Raw genomic sequence first — 17,701 nt, forward strand, 5'->3', positions numbered from 1 at the left:
CCTAAAAACACTTTACAAAAGTTTGTTCTGTTCACTACTCTTTTCCTTTTGCTATGTGATTTCAGTACATTAACCATTTTGTCTAATGTACGCATCCTATTCAAAATTAAAATGAATAGTTTCCTTTTTAATTCTAATGCCTTTGCTGCAATGGCTTCAATTTCTTTTTTTCTTTTATAAAACTTACTCTTTTGCTTATATTTCTTCACATCCTTTATCAAATTGGACATAACTCTTCTCTGAAACATTTTTCTACGTATCTCTTTAAACGCTGTTTTTCTATTTATGTAAATCTTTTCAGTTGCAGAAGGTATATTTGCATTAACTAAATTCTCAATTTTTTCCTGTCCTTTTCGATTGAAATCATTCTTTCCAGTACAGACATTTTGTACATTTTTCCTTTTTTTGAATATATTTTTTAGAAATTGTTTTTTCTGCTTACCAGAAGATTTTTTCTTTTTCCCAACATGAGCATCTTCTACTAACTTTGGTCCTCCAGTTGTCTTCAAATATAGGTTTGTTTTGTGAGTTTTTTGAACTCTGGATTTTGTAGGCATCTTAAATTTTGTTCACTGCTCTTCAGCAATACCTGAAAAAAACTAAAAAAAAAATCCTTTTTTTTATTTAAATATATTACTACATTTCTTTTCACATTAGTCACAAAACGAAATTTCTTTGCCAATTTGAATGCACACTTACTGCTCTTTTTTTTTGGCAAGTGATAATCACTTTTACAGACTGACACATTATGAATCCACTTGTCAGATTTTTTTAAATGCACATGTCCAAACTGCTTTTTCAGACCACCACCATGTGTATCCTGGGTGACTGCCTACACTCCAGCAAGGGCAACCAGCCTTAGTGATGCTGAATGTCTTTGCATTACAGACTGAAACCTCAAAACCCACTCGCTTGTAAATACTGTGCATGATTATACATGGAAAGGAGCTGGGTGTGTGCTAAGAGTCTGCTTCTGCACCAAAAAATCGCTCCCCCTTTTTCCTACTAATGCAACTGTGAAATCACCAGAGCAAAACGCAATAAATCTCTGCCTGTAATTCCTATTTGCACACAGAGTCATGTTTTCACATTAGTCACAAAACGAAATTTCTTTGCCAATTTGAATGCACACTTACTGCTCTTTTTTTTTGGCAAGTGATAATCACTTTTACAGACTGACACATTATGAATCCACTTGTCAGATTTTTTTAAATGCACATGTCCAAACTGCTTTTTCAGACCACCACCATGTGTATCCTGGGTGACTGCCTACACTCCAGCAAGGGCAACCAGCCTTAGTGATGCTGAATGTCTTTGCATTACAGACTGAAACCTCAAAACCCACTCGCTTGTAAATACTGTGCATGATTATACATGGAAAGGAGCTGGGTGTGTGCTAAGAGTCTGCTTCTGCACCAAAAAATCGCTCCCCCTTTTTCCTACTAATGCAACTGTGAAATCACCAGAGCAAAACGCAATAAATCTCTGCCTGTAATTCCTATTTGCACACAGAGTCATGTTTTCACATTAGTCACAAAACGAAATTTCTTTGCCAATTTGAATGCACACTTACTGCTCTTTTTTTTTGGCAAGTGATAATCACTTTTACAGACTGACACATTATGAATCCACTTGTCAGATTTTTTTAAATGCACATGTCCAAACTGCTTTTTCAGTCCACCACCATGTGTATCCTGGGTGACTGCCTACACTCCAGCAAGGGCAACCAGCCTTAGTGATGCTGAATGTCTTTGCATTACTGACTGAAACCTCAAAACCCACTTGCTTGTAAATACTGTGCATGATTATACATGGAAAGGAGCTGGGTGTGTGCTAAGAGTCTGCTTCTGCACCAAAAAATCGCTCCCCCTTTTTCCTATTAATGCAACTGTGAAATCACCAGAGCAAAACGCAATAAATCTCTGCCTGTAATTCCTATTTGCACACAGAGTCATGTTTTCACATTAGTCACAAAACGAAATTTCTTTGCCAATTTGAATGCACACTTACTGCTCTTTTTTTTTGGCAAGTGATAATCACTTTTACAGACTGACACATTATGAATCCACTTTTCAGATTTTTTTAAATGCACATGTCCAGACTGCTTTTTCAGACCACCACCATGTGTATCCTGGGTGACTGCCTACACTCCAGCAAGGGCAACCAGCCTTAGTGATGCTGAATGTCTTTGCATTACAGACTGAAACCTCAAAACCCACTCGCTTGTAAATACTGTGCATGATTATACATGGAAAGGAGCTGGGTGTGTGCTAAGAGTCTGCTTCTGCACCAAAAAATCGCTCCCCCTTTTTCCTACTAATGCAACTGTGAAATCACCAGAGCAAAACGCAATAAATCTCTGCCTGTAATTCCTATTTGCACACAGAGTCATGTTTTCACATTAGTCACAAAACGAAATTTCTTTGCCAATTTGAATGCACACTTACTGCTCTTTTTTTTTGGCAAGTGATAATCACTTTTACAGACTGACACATTATGAATCCACTTTTCAGATTTTTTTAAAAAGCCCATGTCCAGACTGCTTTTTCAGACCACCACCATGTGTATCCTGGGTGACTGCCTACACTCCAGCAAGGGCAACCAGCCTTAGTGATGCTGAATGTCTTTGCATTACAGACTGAAACCTCAAAACCCACTCGCTTGTAAATACTGTGCATGATTATACATGGAAAGGAGCTGGGTGTGTGCTAAGAGTCTGCTTCTGCACCAAAAAATCGCTCCCCCTTTTTCCTACTAATGCAACTGTGAAATCACCAGAGCAAAACGCAATAAATCTCTGCCTGTAATTCCTATTTGCACACAGAGTCATGTTTTCACATTAGTCACAAAACGAAATTTCTTTGCCAATTTGAATGCACACTTACTGCTCTTTTTTTTTGGCAAGTGATAATCACTTTTACAGACTGACACATTATGAATCCACTTGTCAGATTTTTTTAAATGCACATGTCCAAACTGCTTTTTCAGACCACCACCATGTGTATCCTGGGTGAATGCCTACACTCCAGCAAGGGCAACCAGCCTTAGTGATGCTGAATGTCTTTGCATTACAGACTGAAACCTCAAAACCCACTCGCTTGTAAATACTGTGCATGATTATACATGGAAAGGAGCTGGGTGTGTGCTAAGAGTCTGCTTCTGCACCAAAAAATCGCTCCCCCTTTTTCCTACTAATGCAACTGTGAAATCACCAGAGCAAAACGCAATAAATCTCTGCCTGTAATTCCTATTTGCACACAGAGTCATGTTTTCACATTAGTCACAAAACGAAATTTCTTTGCCAATTTGAATGCACACTTACTGCTCTTTTTTTTTGGCAAGTGATAATCACTTTTACAGACTGACACATTATGAATCCACTTTTCAGATTTTTTTAAATGCACATGTCCAGACTGCTTTTTCAGACCACCACCATGTGTATCCTGGGTGACTGCCTACACTCCAGCAAGGGCAACCAGCCTTAGTGATGCTGAATGTCTTTGCATTACAGACTGAAACCTCAAAACCCACTCGCTTGTAAATACTGTGCATGATTATACATGGAAAGGAGCTGGGTGTGTGCTAAGAGTCTGCTTCTGCACCAAAAAATCGCTCCCCCTTTTTCCTACTAATGCAACTGTGAAATCACCAGAGCAAAACGCAATAAATCTCTGCCTGTAATTCCTATTTGCACACAGAGTCATGTTTTCACATTAGTCACAAAACGAAATTTCTTTGCCAATTTGAATGCACACTTACTGCTCTTTTTTTTTGGCAAGTGATAATCACTTTTACAGACTGACACATTATGAATCCACTTTTCAGATTTTTTTAAAAAGCCCATGTCCAGACTGCTTTTTCAGACCACCACCATGTGTATCCTGGGTGACTGCCTACACTCCAGCAAGGGCAACCAGCCTTAGTGATGCTGAATGTCTTTGCATTACAGACTGAAACCTCAAAACCCACTCGCTTGTAAATACTGTGCATGATTATACATGGAAAGGAGCTGGGTGTGTGCTAAGAGTCTGCTTCTGCACCAAAAAATCGCTTCCCCTTTTTCCTACTAATGCAACTGTGAAATCACCAGAGCAAAACGCAATAAATCTCTGCCTGTAATTCCTATTTGCACACAGAGTCATGTTTTCACATTAGTCACAAAACGAAATTTCTTTGCCAATTTGAATGCACACTTACTGCTCTTTTTTTTTGGCAAGTGATAATCACTTTTACAGACTGACACATTATGAATCCACTTTTCAGATTTTTAAAAAAGCCCATGTCCAGACTGCTTTTTCAGACCACCACCATGTGTATCCTGGGTGACTGCCTACACTCCAGCAAGGGCAACCAGCCTTAGTGATGCTGAATGTCTTTGCATTACAGACTGAAACCTCAAAACCCACTCGCTTGTAAATACTGTGCATGATTATACATGGAAAGGAGCTGGGTGTGTGCTAAGAGTCTGCTTCTGCACCAAAAAATCGCTCCCCCTTTTTCCTACTAATGCAACTGTGAAATCACCAGAGCAAAACGCAATAAATCTCTGCCTGTAATTCTTATTTGCACACAGAGTCATGTTTTCACATTAGTCACAAAACGAAATTTCTTTGCCAATTTGAATGCACACTTACTGCTCTTTTTTTTTGGCAAGTGATAATCACTTTTACAGACTGACACATTATGAATCCACTTTTCAGATTTTTAAAAAAGCCCATGTCCAGACTGCTTTTTCAGACCACCACCATGTGTATCCTGGGTGACTGCCTACACTCCAGCAAGGGCAACCAGCCTTAGTGATGCTGAATGTCTTTGCATTACAGACTGAAACCTCAAAACCCACTCGCTTGTTAATACTGTGCATGATTATACATGGAAAGGAGCTGGGTGTGTGCTAAGAGTCTGCTTCTGCACCAAAAAATCGCTCCCCCTTTTTCCTACTAATGCAACTGTGAAATCACCAGAGCAAAACGCAATAAATCTCTGCCTGTAATTCCTATTTGCACACAGAGTCATGTTTTCACATTAGTCACAAAACGAAATTTCTTTGCCAATTTGAATGCACACTTACTGCTCTTTTTTTTTGGCAAGTGATAATCACTTTTACAGACTGACACATTATGAATCCACTTTTCAGATTTTTTTAAAAAGCCCATGTCCAGACTGCTTTTTCAGACCACCACCATGTGTATCCTGGGTGACTGCCTACACTCCAGCAAGGGCAACCAGCCTTAGTGATGCTGAATGTATTTGCATTACAGACTGAAACCTCAAAACCCACTCGCTTGTAAATACTGTGCATGATTATACATGGAAAGGAACTGGGTGTGTGCTAAGAGTCTGCTTCTGCACCAAAAAATCGCTCCCCCTTTTTCCTACTAATGCAACTGTGAAATCACCAGAGCAAAACGCAATAAATCTCTGCCTGTAATTCCTATTTGCACACAGAGTCATGTTTTCACATTAGTCACAAAACGAAATTTCTTTGCCAATTTGAATGCACACTTACTGCTCTTTTTTTTTGGCAAGTGATAATCACTTTTACAGACTGACACATTATGAATCCACTTTTCAGATTTTTTTAAAAAGCCCATGTCCAGACTGCTTTTTCAGACCACCACCATGTGTATCCTGGGTGACTGCCTACATACCAGCAAGGGCAACCAGCCTTAGTGATGCTGAATGTATTTGCATTACAGACTGAAACCTCAAAACCCACTTGCTTGTAAATACTGTGCATGATTATACATGGAAAGGAGCTGGGTGTGTGCTAAGAGTCTGCTTCTGCACCAAAAAATCACTCCCCCTTTTTCCTACTAATGCAAATATAAAATTACCAGAGTTGTACACAATAAATCTCTGCCTATATTTCCCAACATGTGTAACCTGGGTGACTGCCTACATTCCACCAAGGGCAACCAGCCTTAGTGATGCTGAATGTATTTGCATTACTGAGTCCAACCTCAAACCCTTAAACTATTCATTTTTTATACCAATACACCTTAATTTATCGTGAAAACATAGTCCATATTATTTTACATGTTCCTCACATTTAAATTTCTCCCAAAACAGAAAATAATAAACACAACTTCAACAAAAAGAATTACATTTCTATTTTTCATTTCTTAATTTACCATATACATCCCCTCTCAAACTCTAACCTCACCTTTTAAATTAGTTAGTTGTGAAAGAAATGTGGCACTCAAACAGCAGATTATCAGAGCCAGGATCTCTGTTCTCTACACCTCTCTCCTCTCAGCAGAACCAGATAATGGCAAACTTTCCCTCTATTTTTCCACACATATACATGTAAGTTTCAAATCTCAGTGCTTCCCCCTTTTTTTCAAATGTAATCACACATTTCTATTGGTTGAAAACCAACCCTTTTCCAAAAGTACCCTGCCCCCAACTTGACTTCTGCCTAGTACCCTTCCCCCAACTTGACTTCTGCCTGCTACCATAGCAACAGCTCATGGAACACTGCTGTGTGGAGTTAGGTCAGAAGTTCGCCACACAATGTTTCAATTCCACAGAGCAAGAGTGCTTGACTTTTCAAACCTAACAGCAAATCCATAGTACTGTTCTTTGGTAACACATTTTTTTGTACCAATACAAAACATGCTTCTATTAATTTACACATACAGCCTAGTTTTTATTCTAGAATGGTATGAAACAGCCTATCAGTTCTTTTTGTTTTGAAAAAAATATGTATGCCTCCATCTCCAAACTGTCTTTCTTTTCATATTGCCATTCTACTGAAAGACACCTCCTGAGTGCATCCAGTTCTCCTTTGAAGATGTTCACAGTGTGGATTGTAGGGCACAGCTATGTCTTCTGGAGTGAAAAGTTTGCAGAGAAAACAGGTATGGTGAGAGACCTTGCTTTGCCAAATGTAGACATTAAATGGATTGGTCAGAGAGGGTTAAAGTGGCACCAATTGATGCCATTGGTGAAATCCTTCATGCAAATCCAACACCCTGACCTCATAATAGTGCACTGTGGTGGCAATGACCTAGGCACTTTGACTGGGGTAGATCTGGAAATGCTTATGAAGGACACCTTTGCACAACTGTTTTCACTTTTCCCTAAAACTGCCTTTGTGTTTTCTAACATATGCCAAAGGCAAAAATGGAACTGGTCCAATCATTTCTGTCCGCAGATTGACAAAGCAAGAAAGCACGTCAACAAATCTGTTTCTGCTTTCCTCCGTGACTATGGTATGGGTTCCATTTACCACAACAACTTGCGTTACGACATGCAAGACATTTATAGAGGAGATGGTGTGCGCTTCAATGATGAAGGGAACAGAGTCTTCCTCTTGAACCTTAGACTCTGCATCGGTACTTACTTGTAGGTACCACAAAAAAATCACTTAATAAACACAACGGCTCTTTTTAGAGCCCCCTAATATCTAAACACTTAAATCTGAATTTCATTTTTTTTTTGTTTTTTTTTTTTACCGTACGCTTACCGTAAGCTTACCGTACGCGTACCCCGTGATTTTTTTTAAAATCAATACATGTTTCCTTTGTACTTTTCTGTCCTTCTTTGACCCCCTTACAAATGTTAGGGGGTCTGTAACTCTCTCCCTTGCCCCCTTTTCAAGATATCACTCTTTTTTACCGGAGTCAAATACACAAAATGGCGGCCGCCGCTTCCTGGTTTCGGCCGATTCGAATGTTTACTAAAATCTAACAGCCAATCAGAATCGCGCTCGCGCACGCCACCGTACGCGTATGGTAAGCTTACGTAAGCGTACCGTAAGCTGGCTCAGATATATATATTGATTTAAAGGCTATTTTCTCAGAATCTACTGAACAGATTTACACCAAACCTACAAAAGGCACTTCCTTGACCTGAGGACTACCTCTCTGCCAAATTTCTAGTAATTCTGTTCAGCCGTTCGGGCTGTAGCCCTGTCTAAAGGTCCTATGGAAAAATGCATGGGAAAAACGTGTTTTGGGACCCCCCTTTTATCTCAGCCCCCGCTTGACGAATCCCCCCGAGACTTTCAGGGTAGGAGCGGAGCATAGCGCCCCACCTATTTTGAGAAATTCGCGAGGATTCGTCGACCGGTGCCAAAGTTATTCCAAATAGAATGTTGCGGATTTCCTATGGAAACAGGGTCCTAACTATAACTACCTACTGGCGACCGCCAGTAGGTAATATATATATATATATATATATATATATATATATATATATATATATATATATATATATATATATATATATATATATATATATATATATATATATATATATATATATATATATATATATATATGCAAAGCATATTTGTGATAATTACCAAGTGTCACCACAATGACCTTCTTTTAAACATGCATCAATCTCCTCTCTGGATATCTGAAAATAGACAACATGCTTTGCTTAAAGTTGTGGCACACGTGTTTCTCACAATTTGACAAACAGAGCATATTCCACTGACGTAAAATTCATATTTCCTTTCTATCGCCCTTCACATTGCTTTTCTGCCTTTCCTAAGCAATGCACCCAGACTATGAAGCGTGTATGACTGAATGGGACGTGACTGGCAACGAATTCTTGATCTTCACATCATAGCAGATGCCAGCCGCAAACATTCTACTCAGTGAACCATGCTGTTGGCTTTCACTTCCCAATTGTTATTTCTACTTTGGCAACTTGTACAATGGTGTAAATGATGAAAGTTTAATATAAAAAAAGTTTAAACATTAATTATATCAATAAAATAACACCCCATAAAAAAAACATGAACTTTCATCCGAAATATCCTAATTATAATTGTATCATATCTAAAAGTAGAATATGGCAACTGGGTGTGAGTTACATTAGGAGAATAGTAACAACATGAGTTAGAAGATTGAAAAGCAGTTTTAAAAGAGTCAGAGTTCTGGAGCTCCTATCTTTGGACCATGAGCCATATGTACACATTTTAGGGGTTGCAATTTTTCTAATTGCGATTCATTGCAAATCGCACTCAGAAATTCGCAATTCCTAAAGTATGAAACCCATTGAGTTTATTTAGAGATTCCTAATGAGGGCGCACTCAGCCTACCTCAGGAATATTAATGAGGTAGGTTGCAATTTGAGACCCATTAGGAATCGCTGTCATCTCAGGGGTGGTGGTCTGCTGGGTCAGCAGACCACCATATCACTGATTGCTTTTTTATAAAGCAGACCAGTTAAAAAAAAAAATGCAGACCAATTCCCTTCTATGAAAATTGGAATGGTTTTAAAAAACATGAAACTTTGAAGTTTCATTTTTTAAGAGCAGGCAGTAGTCCCACGAACCACTGGCTGCTCTTAAAAAAAATATATATATATATATATATATATATTCACTAAAAAAACCATAGGTTTCACACATGTTATAGTTAGCGGAAATTTTACTGATAAAAAACCAGTGAAATTGCCCCGTTATAGTTAGTGCTGGCAACTATAACTCACGCGACCGCAATCCTCTGCTGATGCTAATACTGTATTTAGACACTTATTTGCCCATGTCTTCTTCCATACATTTTTAGCTATACATATATTACAAATATTTTTTTTTCATAAAGACACATATGTCATCAGCAGAAGATTGCGGTCGCGTGAGTTATAGTTGCCAGCACTAACTATAACGGGGCAATTTCACTGGTCTTTTATCAGTAAAATTTCCGCTAACTATAACATGTGTGAAACCTATGGTTTTTTCAGTGAATTTGCAAGGTTTTTTAAATGCTAATTCCTAACTATAACGTGTGTGAAACCTATGGTTTTTTCAGTGAATTTGTACGTTTTTTTAAATGCTAAGTTACTTTACGCCATTCGAGGCGTGCGCGCCCACTTAACGCAGTTCGTTCCGTGCACGGTTTTTATCAACTTTAATAAGCCCTGTACATTTGGTGGCCTTCGGCCACCAAAAGCACAGGGGGTGGGGTCAGTGTGGATAGTGTTTTTTTTATTTCGATTTTATAATTTCATGTTGCCAAAATTTAGTTTTTTTTACCTATTAATAAGCCCTGTACATTTGGTGTCCTACGGCCACCAAAAGCACAGGGGGTGGGGTAAGTGTGGATAGTGTTTTTTTTATTTTTTTTTTTTTACCGTACGCTTACGGTAAGCGTACGGTAAGCGTACTCGGCGAAATTGCCGAAAAAAAAATAAAACCGTTTTTGCTCTTGGGGGATGTTTGGGGACTCCCTCAACATGACTATGTGGGAGGGAGTTGTCAAAACAGCCCCGTAACATGTTTTTGGCCATTTTGTTTGATAAACAACACTCAGTGCGAGAGACAAAATGGCGGCCGCCGCTTCCTGGTTTCGGCCGATTCGAATGTTTACTAAGATCTAAGAGCCAATCAGAATCGCGCTCGCGCACGCCACCGTACGCTTACGGTAAGCGTACGGTAAGCGTACCGTAAGCGGGCTCAGATATATATATTGATTTTAAGGCTATTTTCTCAGAATCTACTGAACAGATTTACACCAAACCTACAAAAGGCACTTCCTTGACCTAGGGACTACCTCTCTGCCAAATTTCTAGTAATTCTGTTCAGCCGTTCGGGCTGTAGCTCGTTCTAAAGGTCCTATGGAAAAATGCATGGGAAAAACGCGTTTTGGGACCCCCCTTTTATCTCAGCCCCCGCTTGACGAATCCCCCCGAGACTTTCAGGGTAGGAGCGGAGCGTAGCGCCCCACCTATTTTGAGAAATTCGCGAGGATTCATCGACCGGCGCCAAAGTTATTCAAAATAGAATGTTGAGGTTTTCCTATGGAAAAGGGGTCCTAACTATAACTACCTACTGGCGACCGCCAGTAGGTAATATATATATATATATATATATATATGTATATATATATATATATATATATATATATTTTGTTGTTTTTTATAGCACAAACTAGACCTGAGACAACGGGTATTAGATCACTTTACATGAGCACCCGTTTCCTTACAGATGGACACATTCATTTTTGTTGTTAGGCATAGGGAAATTAAGTGATTTGCCCAGAATCACAGGATATTGAGCATTGTTGCCGAGACTCGAACCCGGTTCCCCAGCTTCGAGGTCAACCGCTCTAGCCATAAGGCTACATCCTCTCCCCTATTTGGTTCAAATTTCACAAAGTGGAAGGGGTTCCATGGGCACCCATTCCCATTTGCAAATGCTTACCACCACCCTGGGCGGGCCGGTAAAAATTGAATAGTTTGTGACTGTAATTTGGTTGCAAAACATTCATACATACCACTGTGATTCGGTATTAGGAAGGGATGCCCTAAACATGCCCCTTCCAACGAATCACTAAACACATATTGCGATTCTGTAACATGTTACTGAATCGCAATTTGTGCTTTGTACATATGTGAAAGCATTTTTGCTGTTGTGAATCGAGCCGTTACAGACTGCAAAAATGCTTTTGTAGCTATAACCCCAAGTTCAGTGAAATTCGTGAACTAGTTCAGCTCGGTGTATTCTGCGTGGAGGGTAGTTATGCATAAAACGTACTTCACGGCTGTCCATAACATCCAATAGCCCACGGCTACAATTAGTTCTCCTCTTTGCCTGTTGACTTTGGTCAAAAAAGTGCAGAGCAGAGAAATATAAATTTTTGTAATAAAACTTTGGCTACAAACATGATTAAACTTTGTAGGTAAAGTATGTTTTGATCATGAAAGCGATATAGGTATTTTAGCAGGTCTAACATTTCGGGACCTTGGAGAATAAAGAGAAGACAGGAAATGGTTAGACCGGAAGGGCCTGCTTCTGATGTGAGCATATATTTTTTCTTTTAGAAATTCTTCCTGTGAAGCTGAACTTCAGGAATTAATGCATCAAATTGACATCATGGTCCACAGCAAAAAAACAGAGTGGGAGCAGAAAGCGAAAGCTCTGGAGGCAAAACTGGAGGTTCAGGATCAGGGAATGAAAAAGGCTCGACGCTCTGCGGAGATAAAAAGTGAAGAGGTAGGAGACATCATAAACAACTTACTTTTAAACACTTGTTTTTAAGGGCTTTCAAAGTGCTAATGTGACTTACAGTTTAAAGTTGATGGAGACTGTCGCTCGTTGGCTGCTTTTCTGTTGAACTTTATTGGTACCTGCGGAAGTCATGGCCAATGTATTAATGGAGATACCAAAACTAATCCAATGAGTGGAAGAGACATTCCAGTGAAGTATGAGAAGTACAGCGGAGAAGCAGGAGGTTATATTATGCTGGCGGGTATTTGGAGTGCATTTGTCGACCCCTTGCAATGGAGCCTTAAAACATCCAGCTCAACTGGAGTGAAAATAGGCACATTCTGAGCAATGATAGCAGCAAGCGCCATCCCTTCCTATGACATCAACATCCTACGCCAATTGAATGTAACTCATTCTCCCCCTTACAGAAAAGACATTCAGTACCCAGATCAAGTTCAATGCCTGCATGATTGAAATCTTTCACTGGATGAAGACCAAGCGTCTGAAGCTGAACACCGACAGGATGGAAATCGTGCTCTTCAGGAAGAGCAATTCACTGTGGGACTCCACCTGGTGGCCAACAAAGGTAGGACTGACAACACCAAGAACCTTGGGATCGTCATCAACAGCAAACTCAACATGACCACCCAAGTCAAAGAGAAACTTCACCAGAAGGCTGCAGACCGTTCAGAACTCTGTGACCAGTATCACTCTCAACCTCCCATGCTGTACTCACATCACACCACAACAGGGGTAGATCAAATGGCTCTCAATACACAAACGAGCACAATTTAAACTCATCACCCACACTAGCAAGGTAGTGCATAACACTTGCCCATAACACCTCTACAAATGCACCTGCTTTTATAGACCTCCCAGATACCTCCGCTCATCGGCACTTCTACTTGCAATCATTCCATGCATACGGAAAACCAGATCCAGACGTCGAGCCTTCTACATCACTTAGAAAATGTGGAATGACCTGCCACTACACATAAGAGCCTCATCCTCACTTCTTGAATTCTGAAAGAAGCTAAAGACCTGTTTTTTTAAGTAGTCCCATAAGGCCCTTGGTGTGGCCAGAGTCACACCTGCTCAGCGCCAGGTTACCCTTTCTGGTGATAGTGCGCAAACCCTTCATAGCATAGCCTAACATCCCTTGCTTAGTAAGGGATGTGTAGCAATCACTTAGCCTTACCTGTGTATGCCAGTGCTCCATCACTAACCTGATGAAAGTAATTTGTGATACCCTGAGAGTGATATGCATCCCCACTCTGGAGCAGCTCACAGGGCCCCCCGAGCACTGTTCCACAATGTATTTATGTTTTACCCTTGTAAAGGGTTTAAAGTAAATATTGAAAATGAACATCCCCTGCCTATAAATATCAGGCCTGCCCACTGTATTAATATATTTCAAACAGCGCCTCACACCCCTTGCTGTTTTAATGGTTAGCTTCTTGTCATATTAAAGTACTGGATGTTAATCCAGTCTTGTGTTTTGGTGAGAGCGCTTTTTCAATATAATAACTAAAGCTATCCTGAGTCAACCCCTTTAAGGATCCACATTACCTGCCAAGACGTTCGTTGCTGATAGGCGTCCTCCACCCCTCAACACACGTGCATGAGTATCCATCATTATCTAGGAGTTAACTACTACTTTTTCCAGGCTTCACCAACGAGTAGCTCAGGAGCTATTCGATAGCTCTCCAATTATATGTAAGTAACTCTCCTGTTTGAAGCCAGCCGACTAAATTAGAGGTTTTTGTTTGGTTGATTAAATATGGCTATCAACATTGAAATGTATGTAGTTGAGATGAAATTAGGTGTATTTTCATGTCTCGTAATTTCAAAAACATATTTCATGCTGATAATTGAGTGATAGTGTTGGGGAGATATGTTAGTAACATTACAATCTGGCTATTACGTAGAGGCATTCAAATTGACAATACCTTTTTGCATTACTCTTGGCTACTGAGGAGATCATTGCAGGTAATCTTACATAGGTTGGCCACCAATGTCATTATGTCTGATTCAGTGGTCATTATTGCAACACTAATAATATCAGTAGTGGTGGATGGTTTTCATTGGACATAAGTAACTCTTATTACAGTAGAGGCTCGAGACCCCTGATGATTCATTACAAAGAAGCACTTGTTCGAGGCCTACCATAATGTCTTAGGCCTTGCTCATTTTACGACTTTTGGAAAAAGATATGAAGTGTGCCTTAGAACAGCAACAGTGTTTGGCAAAGTAACTCTGCCTTAATAGTAAATCACACTATTCCTTAGTCTATAGCGTCATCCAGCGCAAGTCGTTATAACGACTTGCGTTGTAAAAGCAGCAATGTAAATGTATTGCAGTGTTTTGACCGCGTTGTTAAGGTCGTTTTCACTTTCTCGCGCCTGAGTGATTCCTAGGACTAGAACTGTATTCTTAAAGTCTGCTGTTCTTTCAACAAAAGTAACTGTAGGAAATCGCACTAGTAATTAGGGGAGAGCAGTCACTGGGTTGATGTGAGCTGAGGTGGAGTTCCCACAAAAACAAAACAATGTAGTGCTCAAAAAAGAACATCAGGTTTCTGTGAGAAGTCCTGGCTGCCCTCACAGAAAGTGCAAGTAAGGTCAAGAAATAAACCACATAAAATTCACAAACCCATTCAGTAAAAAGTCGGAAACTTAATTGATTGAAATCTCGCCAAAACAAGAACATCTGTTCAAGGGAGTTTCTAATATGTACAAAACGTTGACTAAATATCGAAAGGTCAGTATCCATAGATATTTTATACCCAACTTTACATCTATGTACCTTTACGATATAGATCGCCAAGGTACATAGGTACATAGAGGTGAAGTTAACAACAGTAAATATATACTTCCCTATATGCGCACTTAACATTCCATATTTTGTCCCTCAATATTTTGTTCATGATACTACTCTGTACTCCATGTTTCAGAGTACAATCGTCCAAAAACGCTCATTGAAGTTAGTTGGGACCAAAATCCATTAGAAGTAATAGAGCATTATCAAGAAAGGCCACTAGATGCCAGTCTGGTACCAAAAACGAATAACATGCGGCTGGGAGACTGGTGGCTGAGCCAGTGATCTTTTCGGCTGGTGCGCACGTTTTTCATTGTTTTTCATTGAAATTCAGTAAAATATTTCCTTGGTTATGCACATTGTTTGAGCACGCAAGAAGGGGGAGGGTCTTCCGTGCCTCCAACTCCATCTTCAACAACAGGAACATTGCTGCATCAGAATCAGGGGCGCAACTAAACCAGAAGTTCGGGCTTGGGGGGAGGGTGGCTAGCACTGTTCGCACACGGGGCAACATTCTTTTGTTGCCCCCCCCCCACCCCCCCATTTCCTCCTTTTCCATTACTTCCCTTAGTACCACTCCATAGCACCTTTCTAACAAACATTTAATTTTTTTATAGCGCTACTCATAGTCCACTCACAATCATTTCTGTGATCTGAATGGTACACATTCTTTGTAGCAGGCACATTAATCCTCTGCACTGTGTGGGTGACAGGAGTGCCCATGTGAGTGCACGGTGAGCAATGCAACAGTGTGAGAGTAGGGTAAGAGGATTGACTGCAGGGTGAGTGAGGTGACCATATGAATTTGGGTGCAGATGTAAGAGCACAGTTGGACGAGTGAATGCATGGTTAGTGATGGGCTTGTTTGGGTGAAATTGCAGATTGAGCATTGAGGGGGACAGGTGGGTGAAGTGTCACATAAGTGTGGGTGAGTAGTGTGTTTGTGTGACTACAGGATGAGGTACAGGGTGAACATCACAAGTGCATTGTGAGTGCAGAGTGATCGATGTGAGTGCAGGGTGAGCCGGTGAATGATGTGAGTGCATGGAGATCAGTATGAGTGCATTGTAATCGCTGTGAGTGCAGGGTGAGCGTGAAAGTGAAGGGCGAGAATGAGGAGTGAGTTGTCTGAATGCATGGTGCATTCCCAGAAACTTGAAGTAACTCAGCATGCTATTGACGGCAGCATAGAGTTTCAGATATAAGTTAAACTATTGCTATTATGCAGGGCTGTAAGTGGGATGAAAAAACTGGGGAGTGTAGGAATCTGGGTCTCTGTTGCAGTAACCCCCCCCCCCCACTTTTCGCTAGATTTCTAATGCACTTTGACTTGATGTGCCCTGGGTCCCTGCAAATCAGGTTCCCAGGACCTGTGTTCTTTCCCAAAACTGTACCTTTCTTCCCTCCATTGGCACCTCTCTGGCCTCATGTAAGTCCCTTGTAAAAGGTACCATGGGTGCCAAGGGTACTGTGACCAGGGAAGGCCTCTAAGGGCTGCAGCACATATTGTGTCACCCTTAGAGTTCCGGTACCTTTACACACAAACCCTGCCATTGCAGGCTGCATGTTTTGGTTCAGAGAAAAGTGAAGAGTCGACATGGCACACATGTGCCATGCCTGCAACCCACTACCTATGGTATAGGTAAGACACCCCTCTAGCTGGGTGCACAGTACCACTGGTGAGGGTACAGTTGCATGAGCACTGTACTCCTACAGTGTCTAAGTCCATTTTAAGACATTGTAAGTGCAGTAAAGCCATAAAGAGTATATGGTCTGGGAGTTTGTCATTACAAACTCCACAACACCATAATGTCATTACTGAATTCTGGGAAGTTTGGTAGCAAACTTCTCAGTATAATAAACCCACACTGATGCCAGTGTGGGATTTATTATACAAAGCATTCAGAGGGCATCTTAGCGATGCCTCCGGAAAATGGACCAGCCTCTGGTGTGTTCCCTGACTGGTACACACCAGCCTGCCACCATTAGACATGTTTCTGGACCCCTGGGGTGGAAGGCTTTGCTCCCTGAGCCCAGAAACAAAGCCTTTTCTGGGCGTAGATGGTCACACCTCCTCCAGGACAGGAAGAGCCATCTGTGGCAGGGGAGCTTCAAAGGCCTTGCTGCCTTTGTAACGCGACTCCCAGCCTCTCCTGCTATCACGAGCTGTCTCCCCACCTTTTCGCCGGGAAGACAGGTGGGAAAAATTAGCACAGCCCAGAAGGTGTTCCCACCCCTAAGGTGAGGGACACGAGGGGAAGCCCACTCTTCAGTGCTCACCATTTTGGAGATGGCAGGCAATCTCCAATCAGGATTAGGGATTGTGCCCACTCCACCATGTGGGGTGAAAACACCAATGGTGTAGTCACCCTAAGGTCAGTAGCCCATTGGCTACTCACCTCGAGAGCCCTAAAACTTCTCCTAAATTCAGTATTTAGGGGGCAGCCCTGAACCAAGATGATAGATTCCCACAACCTAAGAAGAAGAAGGACAAAAGAAGACACCCGCATAGGAGATTGCAGAGAAGAACCGACTTGGCCCCAGTCCTACCGGCCCGTCTGCAGTTTCCTAAGATCCTGCGCCAAAAGTTGACTTGTCCTGCAGCCAGTGACCTCCAGAAACCCTGGGAGGACTGACTGCCTTCAACAAAGACCGGATCGCCTGTGAACAACAGCTCGGTTCAAAAGAAACTCCCAAGACAGACTCTGAGCCTGCTGAGGACGAAGAAACCTGATGCCTGGAACCACCACTGCACCTGACGCCTGGAACCACCACGGCCTGAATCTGGGTGGCCCACCGGTCCCAGCGAGGTCCCCCAGTGCTCAAGAGTCTGAGTTCCCTGTGGGTTGACCCCTCTAGGACTCACCGACGTCGACTGCAGCCTCTGCACGGAGACCCCCCCAAACGCAAGTAGCCCGGTAAGGTGAAATCTGACCT

General features: G+C 41.3%; 1 protein-coding gene across 5 annotated transcripts in view; it reads left to right on the forward strand.

Annotated features, from left to right (window-relative positions):
- The window catches only part of DEUP1 (deuterosome assembly protein 1), a 425,119-nt gene that overhangs the window by 34,176 nt on the left and 373,242 nt on the right, over positions 1 to 17,701 (forward strand). For 4 of the 5 annotated variants that reach the window (XM_085624053.1, XM_085624057.1, XM_085624056.1 and 1 more), the window contains exon 3: positions 11,782 to 11,953. In XM_085624053.1, the coding sequence (XP_085480179.1) occupies positions 11,782 to 11,953 (172 nt within the window). Of the gene's footprint in view, positions 1 to 11,781; positions 11,954 to 12,384; positions 12,534 to 17,701 lie in introns of those variants that run through there. The other variant, XM_085624055.1, reaches the window with a different exon arrangement.

Source organism: Triturus cristatus, chromosome 8 (assembly GCF_964204655.1).
Source record: "Triturus cristatus chromosome 8, aTriCri1.1, whole genome shotgun sequence".
NCBI classification, from domain to species: domain Eukaryota; kingdom Metazoa; phylum Chordata; class Amphibia; order Caudata; family Salamandridae; genus Triturus; species Triturus cristatus.